General features: G+C 42.3%; 1 protein-coding gene across 1 annotated transcript; it reads right to left on the reverse strand.

Moving 5' to 3' along the window:
• Nucleotides 1–2,306: 2,306 nt before the first annotated feature.
• MONOS_1212 (uncharacterized protein) lies at nt 2,307–22,124 on the reverse strand (the record flags this gene model as incomplete). The annotated part of the gene is made up of 6 exons (XM_067864715.1): nt 2,307–9,411; nt 9,560–9,898; nt 10,033–17,346; nt 17,457–17,568; nt 17,682–21,997; nt 22,076–22,124. 6 exons carry the CDS (start codon nt 22,122–22,124, stop codon nt 2,768–2,770), a joined length of 18,774 nt encoding a protein of 6,257 aa, XP_067725784.1. The 3' UTR covers nt 2,307–2,767.
• Between the last annotated feature and the right edge of the window lie 65 nt (nt 22,125–22,189).

Genomic DNA, 22,189 nt, shown 5'->3' on the forward strand with positions numbered 1-22,189 from the left:
AATTGGTTCCATCTGGTGTATAAGGTGGTTCAACAGAATCTGCAGCTCAAAATAGTGGGCTTTCAGACAAATATTTGGGACAACTGATTTGTTATCGTGCCGAAACCCTTTGACTTTCAATGATAAAATAATTGCTCTTGGATGACTTTCAATTTCCAATTAATTTATTCATCATGATGTTTTGACATCTCTTTCTTGAGATGCAATCTTTATTTGTCCACTTTCTGTAGCTCGAGCGAACATTCTTTTCAAATTGTGCAAAATTCTTTGAAAAATTCTTTTTGTCAAATAATAAGGTGAAAATGAAAGTTGTTTTTTTTTTTTTTTTTTTTTTTTTTTTTTTTTTTTTTTTTTTTTTTTACTTATTCCAACTCATCGAAATTTCCAGGAATGGAAGAAAACATTAGACAATGTTCAAATATTCACGCTTATAAATATTTGTGAGTTGGAATGAAACATTGATGAAAATGAACAACAATCATTTTTTCCGGCAAAAGGAGATGATAGGGGAACACGAATTTTACAAAATCTTTATAATAAACGGAAATAATATTGTATAAGAATCATTTATAAATTAATTAAAATATGAGATCATCAATCATTAAAAATTCTTTTTTTCAATCAAAACATTTTGATCTGACCCAGTATTTTTTAATAATTTGGGTTAAAATTCTAAAATAATATCAACATTAATAGATTGGTTTAGGTTCTAGGGTTTGCGTAACAAATCTTGGGTTTAGGGTTTGTTCCCGTTCTTCTTTTTAGGGTTAGCACTTAAAAATAACATGAAAATTTATTGATCTATCCCATAAATACTAAGAATCCTTGATTATTATTTATCAAAAAAATTTGATGATCTCAAATTTTTATTAATTAATAAATGATTCTTATACTATATAGAATTCGTTAATAATAAAAAATTTGAAAAATTCGTGTTCCCCTATAATATACATTTGCCTTTTTTCCTTTAAATGAAACAAAAGGAACTATTCAAAAAATATTGTTATTCGAATGCACATGGAAAGTCATTGTTTTCCAACAGACCGACGATCAATCAAAATTTTGGTATTTTCAGATGATTATCAATATTATCGAATCGAAACAAATTGAAGAAAAATTCTTTTTGTTATTGTGCATATTCAAATATGGATGAATATCGTTTGCACTTTGGGCAGTCATTTATTAATTGGTTTTTTTATATAAAAACCTTTAACTCATTTTATTTTGTTCCTAAAATTTCGTTCATTTTTCATTCATTATATATCACCTGTCGTCATAGCAATTTCATGAATTAGTGATTGGTCTTGATATTGATTTTTTTCCCTGTTCAAGAAAAATTTTTTCCTTAAAAATATTTGATGTGATTTTTTTTCGAATTTTGGAACTCTTTGAAATTGATCTTAAAACACATTTGGGGGAAAATACGGACTTTCAAGCTTTTTATGCACAAAGCAAGAGAAAATTGTTTTTCTAATAACTTTGTTTCGTTTTCTCAGATTTCAAAATAAATTTGATTTTCAATTCATTCAACAGGTATCGTTGAAATCAAAACAAAAATTTTCCAACATTTCACGAACGTCAAAAAATTAAAAATTTTAATTTTGTTTTTTGATATCAAAAAGTCAATGAAAAGTGAATAATTTTACAATGAAAATGCCTGAAACAAAATATATAGCCCCATTTGTTCTTAAAAAATAAAGAAAAGCACATGTCAAAAAAAAAAATATTAATTGAAAAAAATAAACAACATTGATTTAATGCAACAGTGTTAAAAATTCATTTAAGTTTATGCAATAAAAAATTACCACATTTTCTTTTTCGTATTAAACAGTTTCTTCGAACAAAAAATATTGAATAAAAAATTTTTTGGACGAAATTATAGGTTTTATGAATTTCTTTTTCACAGCAAATTTCAATAATTTTTCTCAATAAAGAAAATTAAAAGATATTTAAAGCATTGTTATGAAAGTCTTGTATTAAATGATAGAGAAAAAATTAGGAGCAAATTGTGTTTTTTTTTTTTTTCTTTTTTCTTTTTCTTTTCTTTTTCTTTTTCTTTTTCTTTTCTTTTTCTTTTTCTTTTTTTCTTTTTCTTTTCTTTTTCTTTTTCTTTTCTTTTTCTTTTTCTTTTTCTTTTCTTTTTCTTTTTCTTTTTCTTTTTCTTCTTTTTTTTTTTTGTCTTAAATGTTAAAAAATTGTCTTTTTTATCATCTTCCACTTTAATTCACAAACATCCTTTGTTTGATGGAAAATAAAATTTATTTTGATTAATATCGATTATTTTTGAAAAAAGAGAAATTAAAATCTTTTTGTTTTTTAAAAATATTACAACCAAAAAATTTTTTCAGACTTTAAAAAAAAGAGAAATGCTTCATCCAGTATCCAATAAAACAAAAATATAAAAACTTAAAAAAAACAACATTGCATTCACAAGTAATGCTCTGAAGTATTCTTTTGCATACAAATAATTTTGTTTACAAATATAAATATTAAATATTCTCAAAATGTAAAAATAACCATTATTTTCCAAACAGATTTCTACAAAAAACTGTTCATTTATCAGTTTCATGCAATGCACACATTTTAATCGAGCATTGGCTTTTAATTCTGTTGATATAAATACAAACTTCGACATTGATATTTCCTGCAGAATTTGACAAATAAAATATTGCTCTTTCAATCCGAAGCTCATTCTTTGCAATCACTCAAGTCCATCATCTTTAGAATTAATATTAACACTCATTTTGCTTTGATAATTTTTTGGTTATCAATTTTTACTTGGAACATCATTCTTTTGCGCCTCAGAATAAAATATCTTTATCGATGGTTCGAGGAAGTTTTCACCAGCAGTTGCAAATATCTCACTTTTCTCACTTGCACTTTTCCTCCTCTTTCTTCTTTCCAGATCAGAAACGGGAGTCGCTGGGGTTATTGAGGAAATTCTCTCGTTCGAACTCGATACATTGGAAGCAACTGGCATTGGAGATACATTCAACAGCAGGGCAGATGAAGTTGTTGATGGTGGAATTCGAGAAATAAGTGGCTGATCACCTGATTCACGAGCACTAAGAGAAGACACCAGGCGAAGAGACGGAGAAGTTATTGAAGGTGACGAAGTTGTAAGCGAATGATTCTCCATAGGCAATGCAGGTGACGGAGGAGGCGGTGGTGGATCTATTTCATCATCCACATATTTGCCACCTTCATCGCGTCCTTGCTGAACATTTGATGTTCCAAAAACAAACCCCTTTTGCAGCGCATTTGTAGAATATTTTGTCCTCTTCCACATTGGAACTGATGGCGCATGATGTCCGTGCAACACACTATCATTAAAAGAGCTATGCTGTGCATCATCTTTGGTCTCATTTGAACGATTGCGAGGTGTATTCAAAAGATGTGCATTCGTTTGCTTGTTAGCATTCGACAAAACATTAGTTCCCTGATGTGCAAAATGATGGTGTGCTGCTTCTTTGTTAACAGCTAATGCGCTGATTTCTTTGTGATTCACAAGGATAGTACTCGACAAATCATCGCTTCTCTCATCCTTCCAAGCCATCGAACGCGATAACGGACCGATCAACCTCTGCCTTTCAGAAATGTCTGTATATCTCCTTTCTTCCGCCCCGTCTTTTCCCCTACGCTCGCTTCGAGGAGTTGGTCGCGAAGCTCCAGATGTAGATATTTTTTTCCTGTCGAAAGACCCATCAACTGAAAACAAAGAAGAAGAAGAAGAAGCAGATGGAATTACATCAGCACTAGACAGATTAGAAGACTTTCGCTGCGGTGCGCCAACCCCTCTCATCAAATAGTTTTTATCAAATAAATGAGGACCCACAGTGATGGCAGATGAAGAAGCAGCAGAAGATGTGAATGGAACTGAATGAGATTTGCTTTGACTGATTCGAAGAATATTTTCCTGTCTAATTGTCGAATGCGGTGTCATTCTAACTTCAGCGCTTTTCAATTCATCTTTCTCTTCAGGAGAACAATCTTTCTTTGCTTTCTCTGATACTTCTTCAATCTCAGATTTCTTTACTTCTTTTCCAAATACAATATGATGCAAATGTGGAGGTGAAAGAGAATCCGTTTGCCTTCTGGCTGACAATTCTTCATTCTCTATCATAGTTGGAGCTTCTGAAACGCTTTTATTTTCTTCTTCTTTTAGTTCGTTTTGCATCCTTGCCTTTTGTTCCTTCCATCGTTTCGGATGAGGCCTTTCATTTGGTTTGATTCTCACTGAAAATGGAATAGTTGCAGATGAACATTGTCTCCCTTCTTTCTCTGTTGTTGCACCCATCTTTTCAGACATTGTGGAAGCTGCTCTTTTGGCATTCAAATTGCTTTCAATCGAATTATTTTGAATCGACACCGAACGAATAGCTGATGAACTCTCGTCACTTAACTCACTAATTCTACTTGTTCCCCTGGTTTCTGAATATTCTTTTGTACTTCTTTCGGTAGATGCTCCTAAACTTACACGAGAAGCAGACGAAGATCGAGTTGAAATGTGCAAACGAGATGTTATTGAATTCGATATGTCTGCTGTTGAATGAGAGCGAGAAGATGAAGGTGAAAATCCTTTTCGCTCTCGAAGTGCTGAAGTGCTGCCTTTTGCTCCTCCCTTTGAAGAAGAAAGCTTTGCATCTTGTTTTTCCTCGTCCGTTTGCATATCCTGTTGTGTCTGATGCAATGAATTCCAGGAACTGAGCGATACTTGTGAACTATTCATGCCATCTCCACCAAGTCTTCTTGCTCTTTCCGCCAGAATGAAACTCCTTTCTTTTTGTTGTTTTTCATCTCCTGTTTCATCTGATGCATTTACAGATTTGTTAATTTCGTATGTATTATTCTTTGTAGTTGCATCCGTTCTGCTATTTTGGAGATATCTGTAATCTTTAGGTGAAATTGAAAACTCTGGTTCTATTTCTGGTGAAGATTCGACAATTGGTACATCTTCATTTTCATTCTGCGAAGAGCTACTGCTCCCGTCCAAAGGCGAAGATGGAAATATGTGTGGAACGTCATCTGCAGGTGAAGGCATTGGTGTGCTTGACATTTCGCGTTGCATCTCTTCTTCATCATCTTCTTCTGAAGATGAAGAAATCAAATTTTCTTCCTTTTGCTTCATCGGTAAAGGAGATAAAATATTGGAAGATCTTAGAGATGCTGGCAATGGAGGTTGTACAAAACCTTGCTTTGCTGACAAGCTGGTATTTGTTCTCAGTATTTCACTGAGTGGAGAATCTGCTTTGTAGTTTGGTTGAACTGAAGTTGGAGTGACAGAATAAAAGGGCTGTGTTTGAGCGGAATACTGTGACTGATAAGGTGCCAAAGAAGAGCTGGTTGAAGGATAACCACTTGATGTTGAAGAAGCATATTTCCCGTTTAATTTCATTCCATTTACACCTAATGACTCAAATCTACGATCATTCAGTTTTATTTGTTTCGCTACAAGTCCGTCTTCAGTTGTTAATGAAGGACTGTCACTTTCACCTGTTACATTCGCTCTTCTTGCTGTTGGCTGCACCCACTCTCCCTCACCAAGCATTCGATGGAATTTGTTTTCATATGCTCTTCCGCTAATCGAATCTCTGACTGACAGTTGTCTTCCTCGCGGAGTTGTCAATAAATCCGCACTCCTCCTTTCTTCGTCTGTAACATTTCTTTGGGTGGAGCTGCTTCTGCTTTCATTCCCACTCTGTCTATCTCTGTCTCTTGAATTCCCTCTTCGCGATCCACCTGAAAGTTCTCTAAAATGCATCCGCGCTTCCTCGTCTTTTCTTTGTACTTCTTCTCTGTTATTTCGCCTTCTTGTCTCCTGTTCTGCTTTCCCTTTTGATGTAAATTCTCGTGTTTGTGGACGAATTCGCCTAGCAGTCAGTGCAGGCTGCTCTTCATTTTCATCACCATCATCCTCTTCATTCTTCCCCAACAACGCTTCTTCCTTAAGCTTTTGCTCTCTTTGTATTCTCTGTCGTTCCATTTCCATCATCTGGATAGCCTCTAACTTTTCGGCTTCTCTAAGCTTTTCTATCTCATTCTCATTCACCATCACTGGAAGTGTCTTTTTGATAAGTTCATCCATAAGAAACACGGGTGCGGATTGCTTGTCAGTTCTTTCATTATCCCAGCTGCCTTCAGATGAAAGTCTCTCATCGCTGGAATATTTTTGTGTAGTGACAGTTGTTGGTGTGGCTGAAAAATGACCATGATAAAATGATAAAGGAGGAGGGGGATAAAATGGCCTTCCAACTATTTGCTGTCCATTGACTTCCAAAGACGAAGGCGCCCCAGCTATCTTCTGTTTCATTTCATTATTTTCCGCCAGTTTTTGCTGTATTGGTGTGACCTGCCTTGTGTATCTCATCGGACCCGATCCTTTAATTTGCAGTGCCTCCTTCAGCTCCGAGTCTTCATTCTCCAGCACTTTCTTCAGCTGCATCTGAATCTTCTTCAACTGCTGCAGAAAAGAGTTCGATCCCGACGTAAACTGCGTCTGGTGTGGCTTTGATCGGGCTGTTGACGGATAGTTGCGTATTGATAAGAACGGGTGTGCTTCATCTGAAGCTGTTTCGAATTGCTGGGATGGCTCTTGTTCTTGTTTCTGTAGCTGCTGCAGAAGATGGCGATGGCGACGCTGTTCATTTTGGATTTCCAAATTTGCTTTGTTTTGAAATTGTTCCCCTTGTTCGTTTTCATCATATGACTCGGTCACTGTATCTATGCTTGGACACGAACATGAACAAGAGTCTGTTGAATATGAAGAAGACGAAAGAGACTCATCTTCGCTTGAGTAGTCGCTTCCTGAAGAGGAAAAGTCAACATCAAGAAAAGAATCACTCAGCATTTCTTGTGAATAATCTGGATTTTTACCATCGAGTCTTTTGTTTGAGGCAATATGGTATGAATGAGGAAAGCTTTTTGTCAAAGAACGCGATAACAAAGGAGAAGACGCTGAGTCGAGGGCATCCACAAGAGATTTCTGTTGTGCAGCGTTTGGTCGATGTGGAGGAATTGATGAGACTGCCATGGGAGTTGCACTCTGATTGTTTGTGTCAGAAGGATACGTTTGCTTCAATGGAGCAATGCTGGAAGTTACAGCATGAATATCTGATGCTGATAAAGTTTGAAATAGCTCAGCATTTAATTTCGAATCTGAAGAGTTCGCTTTTAAAGGAGAGAAGAGCGAATGTGAAGTAAGTGATGAACTTTGAGGGAATGTCAACGACGATGACAACTGCTGTTGCAAAGTAACTTTTGCTTGCTGAGTTGCAGGAGAATCCAAAGAAGGATCGTAGTGTGATGGGTAGAAAGACTTTCCATTTGTCAGATTCAGTGAAGAATCCAATGTGGAGCTGTGCAGCTGATTCATTGAAGAAGTCAGTGAAGACGATAAAGCAGAAGACTGCTGTGCATGAAGACTTGCCTCAAATTGAGCTGAAGGGTGTGCGGTGTGCTTCATTCCGCGAAGAGATCTGTTGTACATTCGCACTCCCATTTGGATGATGGGAAACAATACGTCGTTCAAGTTCGTGTTGCTGTTGTGATGCGAACTATGTTTTTTCTTCCTCTCTTTTGCACTTTCACTGTTTTCATTGTTCTCAACGTGTCTGTTTTGCTCATTCATTCCTTTTTGCATCCGCTCTTTCATTTCATTTATTTCGCTCTTTGTCCCTCTTTCGCGCATTTCACTGACTGGCATCAATTCTGAATATGGACCAGACATAAACTTCACCCTTTTTCGAGGCGGAGGAGGAGGTTGCGTTGGCTCAAGTGTCATCTTTTGGTGGGAAGAAACTCGATTTAACGATGCTCTCTTTTCATTGAACCATCCATTTTCTTTTCCTGCATCAGTTATTTTGTTGTTTTCATCAATGGAACTGCTGAATACATTCGAAATATACTCTTCTTTATCATTCCCACGAGGCAATTGTTCAGAACGCTGGTCAGATTCAGCAAAACGAGTTTTAGTTGGAGAAAGCGGAGGAGGCAACCGCAGTGAGGAAGGAGAAGGTGTTGGTTGAAGATTTTGTTCAGGAAGTGTTTGATATTCGGAGGGATAAGAATTAGCAGAAAAGGATGAATGCCTGTTACGATTGTGATGGTGATGATGCATGTGATAATATGGGCAAGTCTTTTTATGTTGTTTTCTATGTGAATGATGTGCATGTACCTGCTCATCGTTGTATTTTTGATTGTTTGCTCTCGTTATTTCATCGGATTCCGAATAGAATTGATTCGGTTGCCCAAGTCCTTCAAAACGAAGTCCATTTCCTGTATTATCTTCATTCCCATCATCCGTTCTATCTTCTGCAGTCATTTTCTGCATCTGAATAGAATGAGGAAGAGGCCTATCTCTGCTCCGAGTTAGAAGGCTGTTTTCTTCATCTGTTTTTTCTGTTTGCGAATGAACACCCGAAGATGGGATAGAAGATGGCTTGTTGTCAATCACAACTCTTAAAGTTCTTTCTGTTTCATCACTCTCAATCACAACAGGAGATCGAATATTCGAAACATTATTATCTGCGCTGCTGTCTGTTTCTTCATCTTTTGTGTATCTGTCAACTTCATTTGTATTCCCTGAGTCAACAAGATCATTCGAACCAAAGTTCTCATTGATATCCAATTCTTGTGCATTTTCATCATCAACTTCTCCTCCTCTAACGTATTGTGGTGTCACAGGCGGTGTGACAGCAGAAAAGAGATGTGCAGACGACGCCCGACGGAGCAGAAGTTTGTTTTCGTCTTCGCTTCTTCTGGTTGCTCTGCTCGCAATGCTGGCTCGACTCAAATGGCTTTCACTGCGCGTCAGCTGATGTGCTTCGTCTTCAGCTGGTGAAGACTCGCTGGACTCTCTTTCTGGCTTGTTACTTGCTTCATTTTGGGATTCTTTGACTTGTTGTGGACTTTTTGTTACATTCAACGTGTCATCCTCATCAGAATCTTCGCTCAACTCATCTGCAATTGGAGCGATTGTTGTTGCTGGTGGGCTTGCTTTGTCAGATGATTCCAACGATAAAGCCGATGAGGATGTGACTGAACGAGTTTTACTGACATCTGGAAGTTCGGTTGAACTTGAAGAAGAAGAAGGTTCCTTCTGTAAGATAGAAGCTAAAGAGTCTGCGATTGGCAAAGAGACTGGTGATAAAGCGGTTTCAGACGTTTGAGAAGAGATAGGCTGCAAAGGAGAAGACAATGACGAGAATTGATAGGATGGCTTTGTTTCTTCTTTTGTTTCTTTTGCTTCTGCATCTTTCAAAGCATCTGTCATTGTTTCATCTGGTTTTGGAGCATCTTCGCTTCCTTTCAGATTTCTTGTCATTTCTGTGTCTGATGTTTGTGGGCGTGACTCTTTCTCCAAAGTGAAGTCGCTGTCGACGATGCGAAGATTGTGGTTGCTTTGCGACGATTCTGGAAGGAAGATAAATGCAAAACATACATTGGCAAATAAATTTGGAGAAATGCAAGAAGATTTCACAATTAAATAAATTTATTACAGTTATTATGCATTGAATAATTAAAAATAAACAATATTTTTTAAAATAAAAGAAAAACAAACCCAATTTTCTACCACGATCAAACATCGACGACGTCGAAGGAGACGGAGAAAGAAGAGAAGTTATTCCATCATTCGTTTGTTTGCTTTCATTTTCATCTTTTTTATTTTCCGGTTTTTCTTCATTAATCTTTCTTTCTTTCTCTTCAGACGAAGATGTCTGATGCATTTTGTGTGGTGTCTTTGAACCAGAATCTCGTTTTTTGGATCGACTTGAACCAGGTTTAGGTGAAGACGATGCAGAAGATGGAGTGGATTTTCCTGATTTCACACTTTTCCTCCCTTTTCTTCTTGAAGATGGAGTTTCTGATGTTTGAGGGAATTCTATTGGTCTTATGGAATCTATTGGCAAGAATGGAAAATCATAATTTATAAACACATAAGTAATCAAAGAAAAGAAAAGATAAAGAAAACAAAGATGATTGATGAACAGAAATAATAACAAAGTTAAGTTAATTCTGACTAACCAAACAAACCATTTTGATCAGAAGACTGCTTATTAGCATCATCGCCTGTTCGAGAAATAAGATTTTCAGTTGCCTTCTTCATTCTCTCCATTCTTTCCATCATCAGCTTCTTTTCTTTCTCCAGGAACTGTTTTTCGTACTCTTCTTTCTCCTTCTTCTCCTTCTCCTCCAACTCCTTCTGTCTTCTGTTTGCTTCTTCCATCTCCTTTTCTCGTCGGATGGCTTCTCTTTCTCTTCTCTCTTCTTCTTCCTTTGCCAATCGTGCTGCTTCTTTGGCTCTCTCTTCTTTCTGCTGCGTAGTCAGCTCCAACACAATCACTGGTGCTATTGGAATGTATTTCAAGTCATCTTCATCTTCCTCCTCCTCTTCTTCTTCCTCCTCCTCCTCTTCTTCCTCCTCCTCATCTTCCTCCTCCTCTTCTTCCTCTTCCTCCTCCTCTTTTCCCTCCACTTTCTCTTCTTTTATCTCCTTTATTATTTCTTCCGCATTCTCTTCACCTTCTTTTGCATTCCCATTTTGCTGCATTTCTCCAGAAACATCTGAAGAATCTGGAACAGCTTCATCATCCCCTTCATTTTCTTTTTCTTTTTCCTTTTCCTTGTTCTTTCTCTTCTCTTCCTCTTTTAATCTCCTTTCAACTTCTTTCTCCGCCTTTTTCTTCTCTCTTTCTCTTTTTCTCTCCATTTGTTTTGCTCTCTTCTTCGCTCTCGCCTCTTCCTTCTTCTTTTCTCTGTTTGTTCGTGTTTCCCACGCCTCATCTTCCTCCTCTTTGAGCTTCTTCATCATTTCCTTCCTTTCTGCCTTCGACCGCTTCGTAAACGCAAACAGCGGCGGCTGCTCTGCTTGCTTTAGCTCCTGTTTGAACTCCTCCCTCAGCTCATTCAGCACTTCCTCGTTGGCAATGTCTCTTCCGTTGTCGTGTGCTTCAACAAGCTTTCTGTGCCACATCCTCTGCTTGTCTTCTTCTTTCTCTTCGTCTTCTTCATCCCGTTCAGCCTCCAAAAGAAGCGTTGCTTCTGAAAACTCATCCAGTGAAGTTGAAGAAGTTGATGTTTTACTCGATTTTTTGCCTTTCCTTGTCCTTTCCTTTCCAAATGACTGATTTACAGAGGAATTCAAATATGACCCCACTGAAGAAGAAGAAGCTGACTCTGAAGAAGGCTGTGTTCCCATTGTACACAACAGAAGAGACAAGAAAGACGATGTTGCATCTTCCACACTTGCAATAGGCTCATCCACAGGAGAAGATCTGTCTGTGCTGATTGCTTTAAAATTGGTGGACGAAAAGGGATAGCTGGTTGACCAGCCTTTGAGTGTGCCTTCAGACGGCTGTTCAGATTGGAGTGTGTTTGAAAGTGTGGATGAATTCACAAGTTGAGATGAAAGTGTGGGAGACAGCTGAGTCGAAGAGCCAACTTCAGATGAGGACATATTCATCGCAGTTGACTCTAAAGCACCGCTTTCGCGTTCACGCATCAGTCTTTCCTTCTCTTTCCTTCTCATTTCTTTCCTCTCCTTCATTGCCAATCGGCTGTGCAGTCTGTCTAAATACCTCAATCTCCACTTCCACCCCTTCTTCCCTTCTGCCAGCCCGATCAGTGCCTCCACCACACCCAATGCTTTCTCTAGTCCCTTTCTATCGATGCTGCCTGTCTTCACTGCATCTACCACGATGGCACTCATCTCATCTGACGTCAGCCGCGCTTGATCAATCGGAAGGCCATTCAGTGTGGCTGTGGTGGCTGTGTGGATGCTTGTGGAAGAGGAAGAAAGAGAATTTTTGGGAAGATTAGAAAGAGATGCTGTTGGCTGCTGCTGCGAGGGAAAGCGTTTGGCAGAGTACTTTGATGAAGGACGAGAATTTGAGTAATAGCTCACTTGTTCGTAAGTAGTTCTGCTTTGATTGAAGTCATTGTTATCTCCATAAGGCATCTGATCTGCTGATTGTCTGAAGGAAGAAGAAGCAGACTGAGGAATGTGCGAGATTCGTGTGAGAGATTGTGACAAGGCAGCATTTGACTGTGCAGGGCGTGGCCTTTGCGGATAAGCTGGGAACAATTGTGGTTCTGAAAGAGCATCTGTTGAAGAAGAAGAAGAAGAAGAAGATGGTGGTGGTATCAAAGTGTCTGATGCTTGACGCATCAAAGAAGGTGAGCGTGTTGTGAGAGGGAGAGGAGGAGAAGGAGTGAGGCGAGTGACAGACGGGCAGGTGACGTTGGAGAAGAGGAGAGCGGGGTCTTCAGTGACAGGAGTGAGTGTCTTCATTGAAGTGGCGTTGGTGCGAGAGCGCTTCAGAATGGCAGATTCGCTGTGTTTGAGGGGAGGAGGAAGAATTTGTGAGGAAGTGTTTGGATGTGACTGAAGTGGAGGAATGGAAGTGCGAGAAGGAGAAGAAGACAAAGAGGAAGAGCTGTTTTCAACGGGATGAAGAAAGACAGATTCAGATATTTGAATTGAAGATTGTTGTTGTGGTGCAGAAGAAGAGGGATCTGAAATGAGTGTTGAGGGGGTGGATGGGTTGACAATTGGAGGAGACAAAGCAGTTGGAGTCAAGTCAGTTGAAGAAGCATAAGCAGAAGCAGAAGAGGCTGAAGTGTTGTTGCCAGACTCGTTCGGAGAAGAAATGGAAGTTGAGGTTAAAGGAATGAATGCTGTTTCTTGTTCAGAATTCGATTCGAAAGGATTAGTGGATGTTCGAACAGGAATTGGATTGAACAAAATCTGAGTCATGTCCATCAATGGCGAGGTAGATGAATCAATTTGTATTTCTTTTGTGTTTTCATTGGTGCTTTCATTCATTTTATTAACATCAAGTTCTGTCATATTGTTTGTTTGACTGTTTATTGAAGTTTCTGTTTTTTGTGAATTTTCATCTTTTTCTTTTTCATTAGACTTTTCACCATTTGCAGTTTCATCAGCTGTTTCTTTATCAACATTTTCATTGGAATCATCACTTGCCTTTTCTGTAGGCACACCTACAACAGACCCTCCTTCATTCAACCTCGATTTCTCGTCTGATGCATCCTCTCCCTCCATCTCATCATCCTCCTCTTCTTCCTCTTCCTCTGCAATTGTCGGTGGCATAAGCGAAAACTTTGCCAAGTCAGTTTCTCCTTTTTGTGTTTTCAGTGCAGCCAGCAAGCTTGTCGATGATGCTTGTGATTGAGAGTCTTCTGAGTTAGACATGTTGATCTTTCCTGAGCGAAGGAGCTGGCTGAACACCATTCCCACTGTGAATGAGGGCTTCTCCACAAGAAGAGATGACACAGGAATTGTTTCAGAGGAAGAAGAAGAAGAAGATGATGATGATGAAGGAGAAGAAGGAGATAGCTGTTTTGCTGTGTTTGTCTGCTGAGTCAGTGCGAGATTTGTGTCTTGGATCATCCGAAGAAGAGGATTTTCGAGTGATTTTCCAGTTGCATTTGAGCTGGATGAGAAGAACGGGTTGAGCGAAGAACGAGAGTGAAGAGGCGGAAGAAGAGAAGAGCCTTGATTTTCATCTTGGTGTGCATCTTCTGCTTCTCTGTCTCCCGACTTGCTTCTGCCCGCACTTTCATCTGAATTCGTCTTGTCGTCTTTGTCTCCGTTTCTCTCCTTCCACTTCTCGTCTCCACTTCTACTTTTGAATGAACCTTCTCCATTTCCTTCAATTGCCCTTGTTCCATCACGTGACTGCTTCAAAGCAGAAGGCGATGTGCTTGTAGCAGCTACCCCCAATCCGCTCTTCCTGCGAAGTGCCTTTTCGACGTCTTCTTTCTCTCTCTCAGCAGCGATGGCCTGTTCGTTCTGGCTGAGCTCTCTGCTCTTCTCCCAAGAGACCATTTGAGGGTTGATCTGCAACGCCTTCAGCGTCAAAGAGACCATCTTGCGATACTCGTGGTGTGTTGGGAAAGGCGCCGGGAGAGGAAGAGGAAGAGCATTGTGGGCTGCTCTAACAAGCCCTATTCGAGTGGGTGTTTGAGTTGATTCTCGTGCTATGCCTGAGATTCCTTTGTTATTGCCAGCAGATAAGGAAGAAGTCATAGAAGAAGAAGAAGTTTGTGTTGGATCATCAGGATTAAGAGTTGAGTTGAGAGTGAACAAAGAAGGAGCAGATGATGTTGAGGAAGATGAAGTTTGAAGAGTCGAATCTTGTGCCAGTGGCTGAGTATCAGATTGACGAAGATGGCTTGTTGATGAAGAAGTTATGTTCTTTCCTTTTTGATTTGCTGATTGAAGAGATAATGAAATAGATGCAGAAGAAGAGGATTTTGTGACTGTTGAAGCACCAGAACCAGCCGAACGCTCTGTTGATTGCTCAGAAGCTGGCTGTTCTCCTCCATTTTCTGGTGCCATTAGCTCTCTCGCTGCTCTGCTGACTGATGCAAACGGGGCAGGTGTCTGAGTCCTTTTGTAGATAGCGCCGTGATCTATCCAAGGAGTGTAGTTGAGAGGCAGAAACTCCTGCGGAGGGACAGTGAACACATCTCCCTCGTGCTCCACAGCTAGTGAGCAGTTGTTGTTTACAAAGCAGAGCGAGTCCACTGGAGGCACCATACTCGAGCGGAATCCCACACCCAAATAGACCTCTCTCAGCAGAAGCCCCTGGACAGACCAGATTTTGATGATTCCGTCGTTTCCGCCTGTGGCAAAGATGTTCAGCGGATATGACGAGGCAACGCAGTTAGCTGAACCGGAATGCCACCAGTCGACAGGAGCAGTGGTGTAGATGGACGAAGGGGCAGACGGTGCTCGCTGCTTTTCAGGGGATTGAGGGCGGAGTGCGGATTGGCCTGACTGAAGATGCTGTGTCATATTTGGCTGAATGCCCGTCTTTTGCTTCTTTGAGGGAGAAAAATTAGAAGAAGAAGATGATGGTGACATTGATGTTGCTCCCAACCCATCGTCTTCTTCCTCTTCCTCTTCCTCAGCAAACATATCTGCATAACCACTTTCTGTATCCAAAAAGGAGAACGGATAGAAAATTGCGACTGCTCCATTTGAGAAAGTGAGTGCGAGGATGGGCGCAATCACAGCCAGGGCGGTCGGACGGATGCCGTGTTTGAAGGGCACCTCTGGATCGCACGAGCAGATGAGGATGAGCGAATTTGCGTCCCAAATCTTCACGTTCCCTGAAATAGACACAGATATCAGTACACCCGTGTCCTTCTTGCGTGCCATCTCAGAGCTGAGTGTGGAGACTGTCGATTTTGTCAGCGAGGCGATAGCATTTGGATCAGCATATGGAGAAGTCGAGGCTGGTGTTGTGACTGTCTCCAGTCGCATTGGCGATGCTGCGCCTTGTCTGTTCTGCAAAGAGGGCTTTGTGGGAGATCTTGTGGCAGAGACAGAGGTGGCAGAGAGAGCAGATTGCTCAGCCAGAGGAGATGGGTGTGCGTATGCTGGGTGGATGGTGATGGGGCGGATGAGCTTGCTGCTACGCATCGTTTCAGACAGCTGCGGCTGTGTGATGAAGAATGATGAGGGAGTCAGAGTCGAAGAAGCTGAATTTGACGATGATTGAGGGCCAAATCCAAACTCCTCGTTGTCGACATCATCGTGTTCACGGAAGCAGATAAATCCATCATCTATGTTCAGTCCATTGCCAAAGACATCTGCATCAGCATAGCTCTCTTCGTCCTCTTCGTTCGCTCGTTCTCTTCGTGAGTTCAGCCCAGCGATTGCTGAGTAATTAAACTCCTCATTTTTGACAGCCGATGGGAACTTTCTTCGTGAGCGCAGCCCATTCGCTGTTTTGATCGCTGCCTTTGCCAGCGGCGTGTCCTTGCGCAGTTTGATGCTCTGCAGTCGCGACGATGTTGGAGAGCGCTTGTTTGACATCCAGTTGAAGCTCCTTTCGTTGCGACGAGAGTTGAACGTTGAGGCTCCAAAGGGAGGGGCATAAGATAGCGCAGGTGGAAGAGGGTGCGTTCTGTTCTGTTGAGACGACAAAGGAGAAAGTGCCTGCCCAGTTTGATTGGATGTTCCAGAGCCTGTGGAAGAAAGTGATGAAGAAGAAGACGTTATTGTTGATGCAAGAAGTAATCGATCGCTTTCTCTATCTGCATTGATTGATCTGCTAAGTGCATTGTTTGTTGAATTCAAATTGTATGGTTTCAATCCTATCTGCTCAGTTGTGTTTGTCTGGTTGAGTGCATCGTCTCCTCCATACAAACCAGCTGCATCGACAATAGTTCCATTCAGCCCAGTCATCCGTGCCATCTTCGGGTTCATTGTCATCATTTCTCTTCTCTGGATGATGTCTGCCTCTTCGCACATCTTCGCTGCCCTCATCAGCCCTTCACCCACCGCCCCACCGCGGCCGTACGGAAACGGTCGGTGGAGCGAGAATAGAGGGTCGTATGTCACAAAAGAGAGGCTTCTATCAGAGTTGGCCAGCCAACACGCCCACAGCTCGCCTGTTTTGGAGTCGTAGAGAGCAATCTTCCCATCGGCAGTACCACATGCAAGAACCTCGTCTGGCTTCTCCCGCAGAATGGCTGAGGCTGGCAGCGCATCTGCAGCGGAGCCTGTAGATGCTGTTGTTGAAGCAGTTCCCGTCTGTCTCCCTGGATACGGAGCAGGGCTTCCCAATGGAGAAGGACAGGCAGAGTTGTAGAGTGAGGATCGTCCTGATGTGGTGCCTTTGCTGGATGCTCTTCCGTCGCTACGAGCGCCATTCTTCTTCAGCCCCAAGAGCTGATTGATCTCATCTGACGGCTGCTTCATTTCGCTCTTCGCCTCTTCTTCCATCGCTGCCTCCTGCCTCGCCTGTGCCCCGAAGCGGAAGAAGCGTGTCCACAATTTGAATGTCTGGGAGCGCAGATTTGGTTGTGGGCAGGGCAGAGGCAGCGGAGATAGGCAGTTCAGCTGATAATCGCCTTGTGCATTCCACCCTTCGTCCTTGTTGAACGGCGTGCCACTGACGTAGTAGCTGGTTAGTGAGTGTGAAGATGGAGATACCACAAACAGACGTGATGCTCGCAGTGAAAAGCAGACGTTTTGAGTCTCTTCCGCTGGGAATGTGGAAGGCAGAGAGTAAGACAGCACGCTCTGCAGGCCCGGCGCGAAGATGCGGAGAGAGCCGTCGACGAAGAGGAGGCCGAGGAGGGTCGGGTGGAACATGGGCGGGGCGCGCGGGGGCATGCTCATGAGAGCAGTGGCAGTCAGCATTCCTGTTGGAGATGTGACACCTGCACGGCACATCTGGCTGAGGAGGGCAGAGCTGAAGGGAGTGGTGGGTGTGACAGCGGCGGTGAGGGTGGAGGCAGAGAGAGAAGAAGACAATGTGGACGAGAGAGAGGACTCGGCGGTGCCAGGCCGGGAAGAAAGAGAATCGATTACTGAAATATTAATTGAAGGATATTTGAAAGAAAGAAAGCATATTCAAGGAACAGTTCATAAAATATATTTGAGAATTAATTGAGTGAAAAGAATAAAAAAAAAACAAAACTGTTGATGAAGCCATTTGAATTGGGCGATGAAGAAGCTGAACGCAGCTCGAATGTTGTCATTGAACGATTAAGCATTGGAGAGCGTCTTGCTGGATTCATTCTTGTCATCGACTGATATTTCAAAAGAAATGTGGAAAATAGGATTTTTGATTCAATTTATAAAAAAGTATTAAAAATAGCAAAGATAAACTTTAAAAACAAGAAAGTGAAAGAATAAAACTAACCTGTGGAGAAGAAGGAGGCGGCGGAGACGGCGGGGCAGACATTGCAGGCAGATGGGGTGAGTTTGGTGAATTGGATGAAGGAAGAACGGCAGCAGGCGAAAGAGAGTGGGGGCGAGAGTGCGGACGAGAAGGTGAGCGGGAACGGGAGTAAGGCAGAGAAAGATGAGAGGAAAGAGGGATGATTGGAGGCTGAGGGAAGTGATTGAGAGGAGGATGAGACGATTCCAACTTGGAGAGAAAGGCAGCTGGCATCAGCCGGCGGTAGAAGCGGAGGATGTAACGCAGCTTGGACTTGGAAAGAGTAATCGTGCTTTTTTGTGAAGAAGATGCTTTTTCTTTCTTTTTGAGCTCAATTTCAATCAACGAAGATGAAGACGCAGAATTTCCAGCAACAGCACTTGCTGCATTACTGTTGACGTTTTGTTGATTTGATGCAATTTCAGCATTTTTCTTTGGTGAAACAACTTTTGAGCTGTTTTGCGTACTGTTCAGAATATTCTTTGTAGCGTCCTTGTTGTCGCTTTTATCTAACAATTTCCTTCCTTCCACTCCTTCTGCTTCACTCATCTCCTTGTTCCTTTCTTTTTCAATATCTTCCTCCTCCTCTCTTCTTCCCCCCTCTTCTTCTTCTCTCTCCTTCAGCCCATTCATCAAAAAGTTGCTGTCAAACAGATAAGGCGCAAACGTCACTGGAATCATCTTCGCCACCCGCGTCCCGCTCTTCACCCACATCCGAAGGGGCAGATGACACACGAGCAAATGCATCTCTGTTGCTGTGCAGACTGCCAGTGACACGTGGAAGAAGCCTCTGAAGCCCAGCTCTCCTTCGCTTGCATTGATTCCTTTGACTTGCAGCTCCAGCGGGTCAGACTGCTGTCCGCTGTTGTTGTTGTCATCATCTTCGTCGTCTTCTGCTTCCTCGTCGTTTCTGATGAGATCTTCTAAATCTTCGTCTTCGACACCTTTATTCGCTCGGCTGTTCATTCCATTCTTTCTGTTTTCAGAGCTATTTTCGTTTTCTCCATCAAAATTCTCGTTTGCTTTTCTTTTCGTTTTTTTGGCTTTCTTTTGATTTTGATTCATTTGAGCTGAGTCAAACGAACTTTGAGGTGTTTTCGGGCGTGCCGATGAGAAATATGGACTTTCGCCTCCCTTTCGGTCCATTCTCGAAGGGGACAAACGAGGTGATATCGAATTCCTTCCGTTCTCCCTGTTTGCTCCTTCGTGCGATCTTCTGTCATAACTCGAAGGCGAACGTGACGACGAGCGAGGCGAAAGACTTCTACTTTCAGCACCATTGGGTGCATTCATCTGCATACTCGATGTACTCAGCATTCTTCTTCTTCTCGGCTTCACTTTGTTCTTCGAGCTGTCCTTCATCAGCCTCATCATCTCCTCCTCTGTCATCAGCGCATCGCCTGGTGCTATCCTCACCGGGGGTGGAAGAGGAAACGCTGTTCTCGGAGGAGGTGGAGAGGGGAAGAGCACCATGCAGTTGATCGGTGCCATGAACGAGTGCTCTGCCAGGCACTTCCCACTCCAAGTATCCCACGCCTTCACCATACCGTCCTTTCCACACGTGAAGAAGGCATCACAACCATCCAGCACAGCAATGCCTGTGACAGGCTTGGCGTGTGCCAGAAGTGACATCACAGCTTCTCCACTTGAGTCCCACACACGCACCGTCCCGTCCATCCCTCCTGTGACTACCAGCTCCTGCGCCCGCCGCTTGCACGCCTTCATCAGTGTGATAGCTGTGATTTGTGTTGGATGCGCATTGCGCCGCTCCCAAATGACACGCAGGTTGGCCAAGTCGATGCAGAAGAGAGAGGAGCCCATGGCAGCAAAAGTGGCAGTGCAGGCCAGGCGGTTGGTGGTCTCTGCACTGGAGAGTGAATGGGGAATGAGGACAGACTGTGTTGGACGAAGCGCATCGGAAATGGTGAAAGTGGCTGGGTTGGCACGGGCAGATGAGCCGAAGGTCGAATAAATCGAAGATGAGGCAGAGGTTCTAGCGGATGAAGTGGTTGGTGGGCGAAGTGGAGATGAAGTGGGTGGAATTGAAGATCGAAATGATCGCTGCTTCGAAGAAGTTTCTCCTTTGCTGTTGTTGTTTGTGTTGTTTGATCGTTTAGTGATTTCGCCTTCAGCTTCTTCCACAGCCTTCATCAGCTCGTCGAGTTTTCGGTCAGTTTGAGAAATGAACCGTGCCGAATGCACAGAAACAATCGAAGAAGACGACGATGAGGAAGAAAAAGACGGTGTTGGAGAAGTTGCGCGAGTAGAAGCATCAGAAGTGGGTGCAGATGTTGAAGTGATTGATGGAATGCGACTGTGCAGTGGAGATGAAGATGAAGTGGATAGACTTATAGAAGAGATGGAAGAGGCAAGAGATGGTTGATATGTGGGCTCATTCTGTATGGCGTGCAGACTCAGCTGGCTGAGTACATTTGAGAAAGCAGCAGCGTTGCTTTTGTTGTGCTTGTCTTTGTCCATAATTGCCACGTAGAACGAGGAAGGGTCGAGAGATGCTCTGTATTTGTGGTAGAGATAGTCAGGTGAGTCAAATTGAAGTGGCTCATTGGACAGCATGTTGTATTGGGTGGGGGTGAAGAGAGTGCTGACCCAGGTGGTTGAGAGAATGGAATTGGGTGAAGTGGAAGAGGAGGAAGATGTGGAGGGAGAAGAAAAGGAAGAAGATGTTGCGAGTGGATTGCGTGAAATGTCAGCGGATGAGATGGAAGTTGAAGGTGGGAAAGGCTGCGATGAAGCTGAAAGAGTAGAAGAGAGTTTGGACAGGTTGATTGTTGCGATGTGTTCGAGACGGAACTTGGCGAGTGATGTTGTGTGTGGGAAATACGACGGAGTGAACTTGTAAATACGCACTGAGCCATCTTTGAACCCAGCGCATAGCAAGTCCATATCAACGCTGTATGAAAGCGTCAGGGCACATAAAGACTCTCTGCTTGATTGAGAAGCTGCAGAGGAGGAGAAAGGAGTTGAAGGCAATGAAACAAACGGAGTGTGTGAAGTGGAAGGAGGTGAAGTGGCGTAATTTGAAGTGAATGGGGAGAAACCAGAAGGTCTTGTATGTCTGTCTTCGTTCGTACCGCTCCAGCTGATGCCTCCTTTCTTTGAAAAGGCACCGTTGGTCGACTTTTGCTGGTTTCTTTTGCTTCCGTGTTTTACACCAGATGCAGATGTCGGAATAGAAGTTGATGAATCATTCGCTGTTCGCCCTGTTTTTCCCAAATTTGCACCTTTTTCATTCAATTTGCTGTCTAAGCTCTTCTTTCTAGCTCCATTCGGATCGCCTCTTTGCAGGCTTCTTCCTCGTGCATCTGTGTCTTCTCTGCTCTTCGCCTGCTCTTTCTTCATCACTCGCTCGCCTTCTCCTTTCAGCATCCTCCGCGCAATCTCTGCTGGCCCAACACCGCTCTTCAGCAGTCCCACCTTCGAATTGCTGAACCCGTGCACGTTCGTTCCGTCAGCACTGCTCTTCTTCTTTGGCTTGGCAAGATATTGGATCTTTTTCTCCTTCAGCTCTTCAATTTCTCTCTTTCGTTTCTGTCTGGCTTTCTCTCCTGCCTCGACCAGCATTTCTTCTTCTTCCAGCTCAGCAAGAGTTTTAGCGCATTGTCCGTGCGAATCCACTGCAAATGTTCTGATTTCTGTGCTTTCTTCTTCTTCTCGAAGGGCTCCTCCACATGTGACGCAATGCCCGTCTTTGTCAAGGACAAATAGCAGTCCATCGCTTGTTGAGACGAAAAAGCAATGGATTGACCCAACATAAATCAACGAAATGATTGTTTCCGATGCAAAAGTCAGGTCAAATGATTCCATGTCGGTAACAGAACGTGAAAGTGTTGATGGATACATAACACTAAAATCATGCCATGAATGTCTCCATCCAGAGCTTTTCATAGAAAGAGATTTCCACCATGATGCTGATCCTTTTCCTTGATCATATCCAATCGATGATAAAGTAGAAACTGTATGTTGGGGCGCTGGAACATCTTTTTCAAAAGTTGGATCACTTGATAGATGAACCAAACGCTGACTTGCCAACACAACAAAGCTAGAATTATCTCCAACGTAAATGATTTTCTCAATTCCATCTTCGTTTGTCTTTTTAACATTTCCTTCTGCTCCAATGGCAGTTGATTTGCTTGACTCTGTACCCTGCAGGACGTGAAATGATGTGGATGATGAATCTTTGCTGTATTCGTGCATTTTTGCAACTCCGCTTGGTTCTGTTAAAAATCGTAAATCAGGTTCTAATACATCACATTCATAGAATCCATATTGGATGTTTTCTTTTTTGGCATTTTGTTATAAAGGATTGGATAAGATTAAATAAAAGATTCATACAAAAGGAATAAGTGATAGCATACGTTGCGTAACTGATGTAACATAATTAAAAAGATATGCATTTGTCGCCATATGAGTTCTTTATGCGATTGGCCTCTCAGAACTCGAAAAAATGGCCCAATTCTTTTTGTAACGGT

Source organism: Monocercomonoides exilis (genome assembly GCF_001643675.1).
Source record: "Monocercomonoides exilis strain PA203 chromosome Unknown scaffold28-1221067, whole genome shotgun sequence".
Classification (NCBI taxonomy): Eukaryota; Preaxostyla; order Oxymonadida; family Polymastigidae; genus Monocercomonoides; species Monocercomonoides exilis.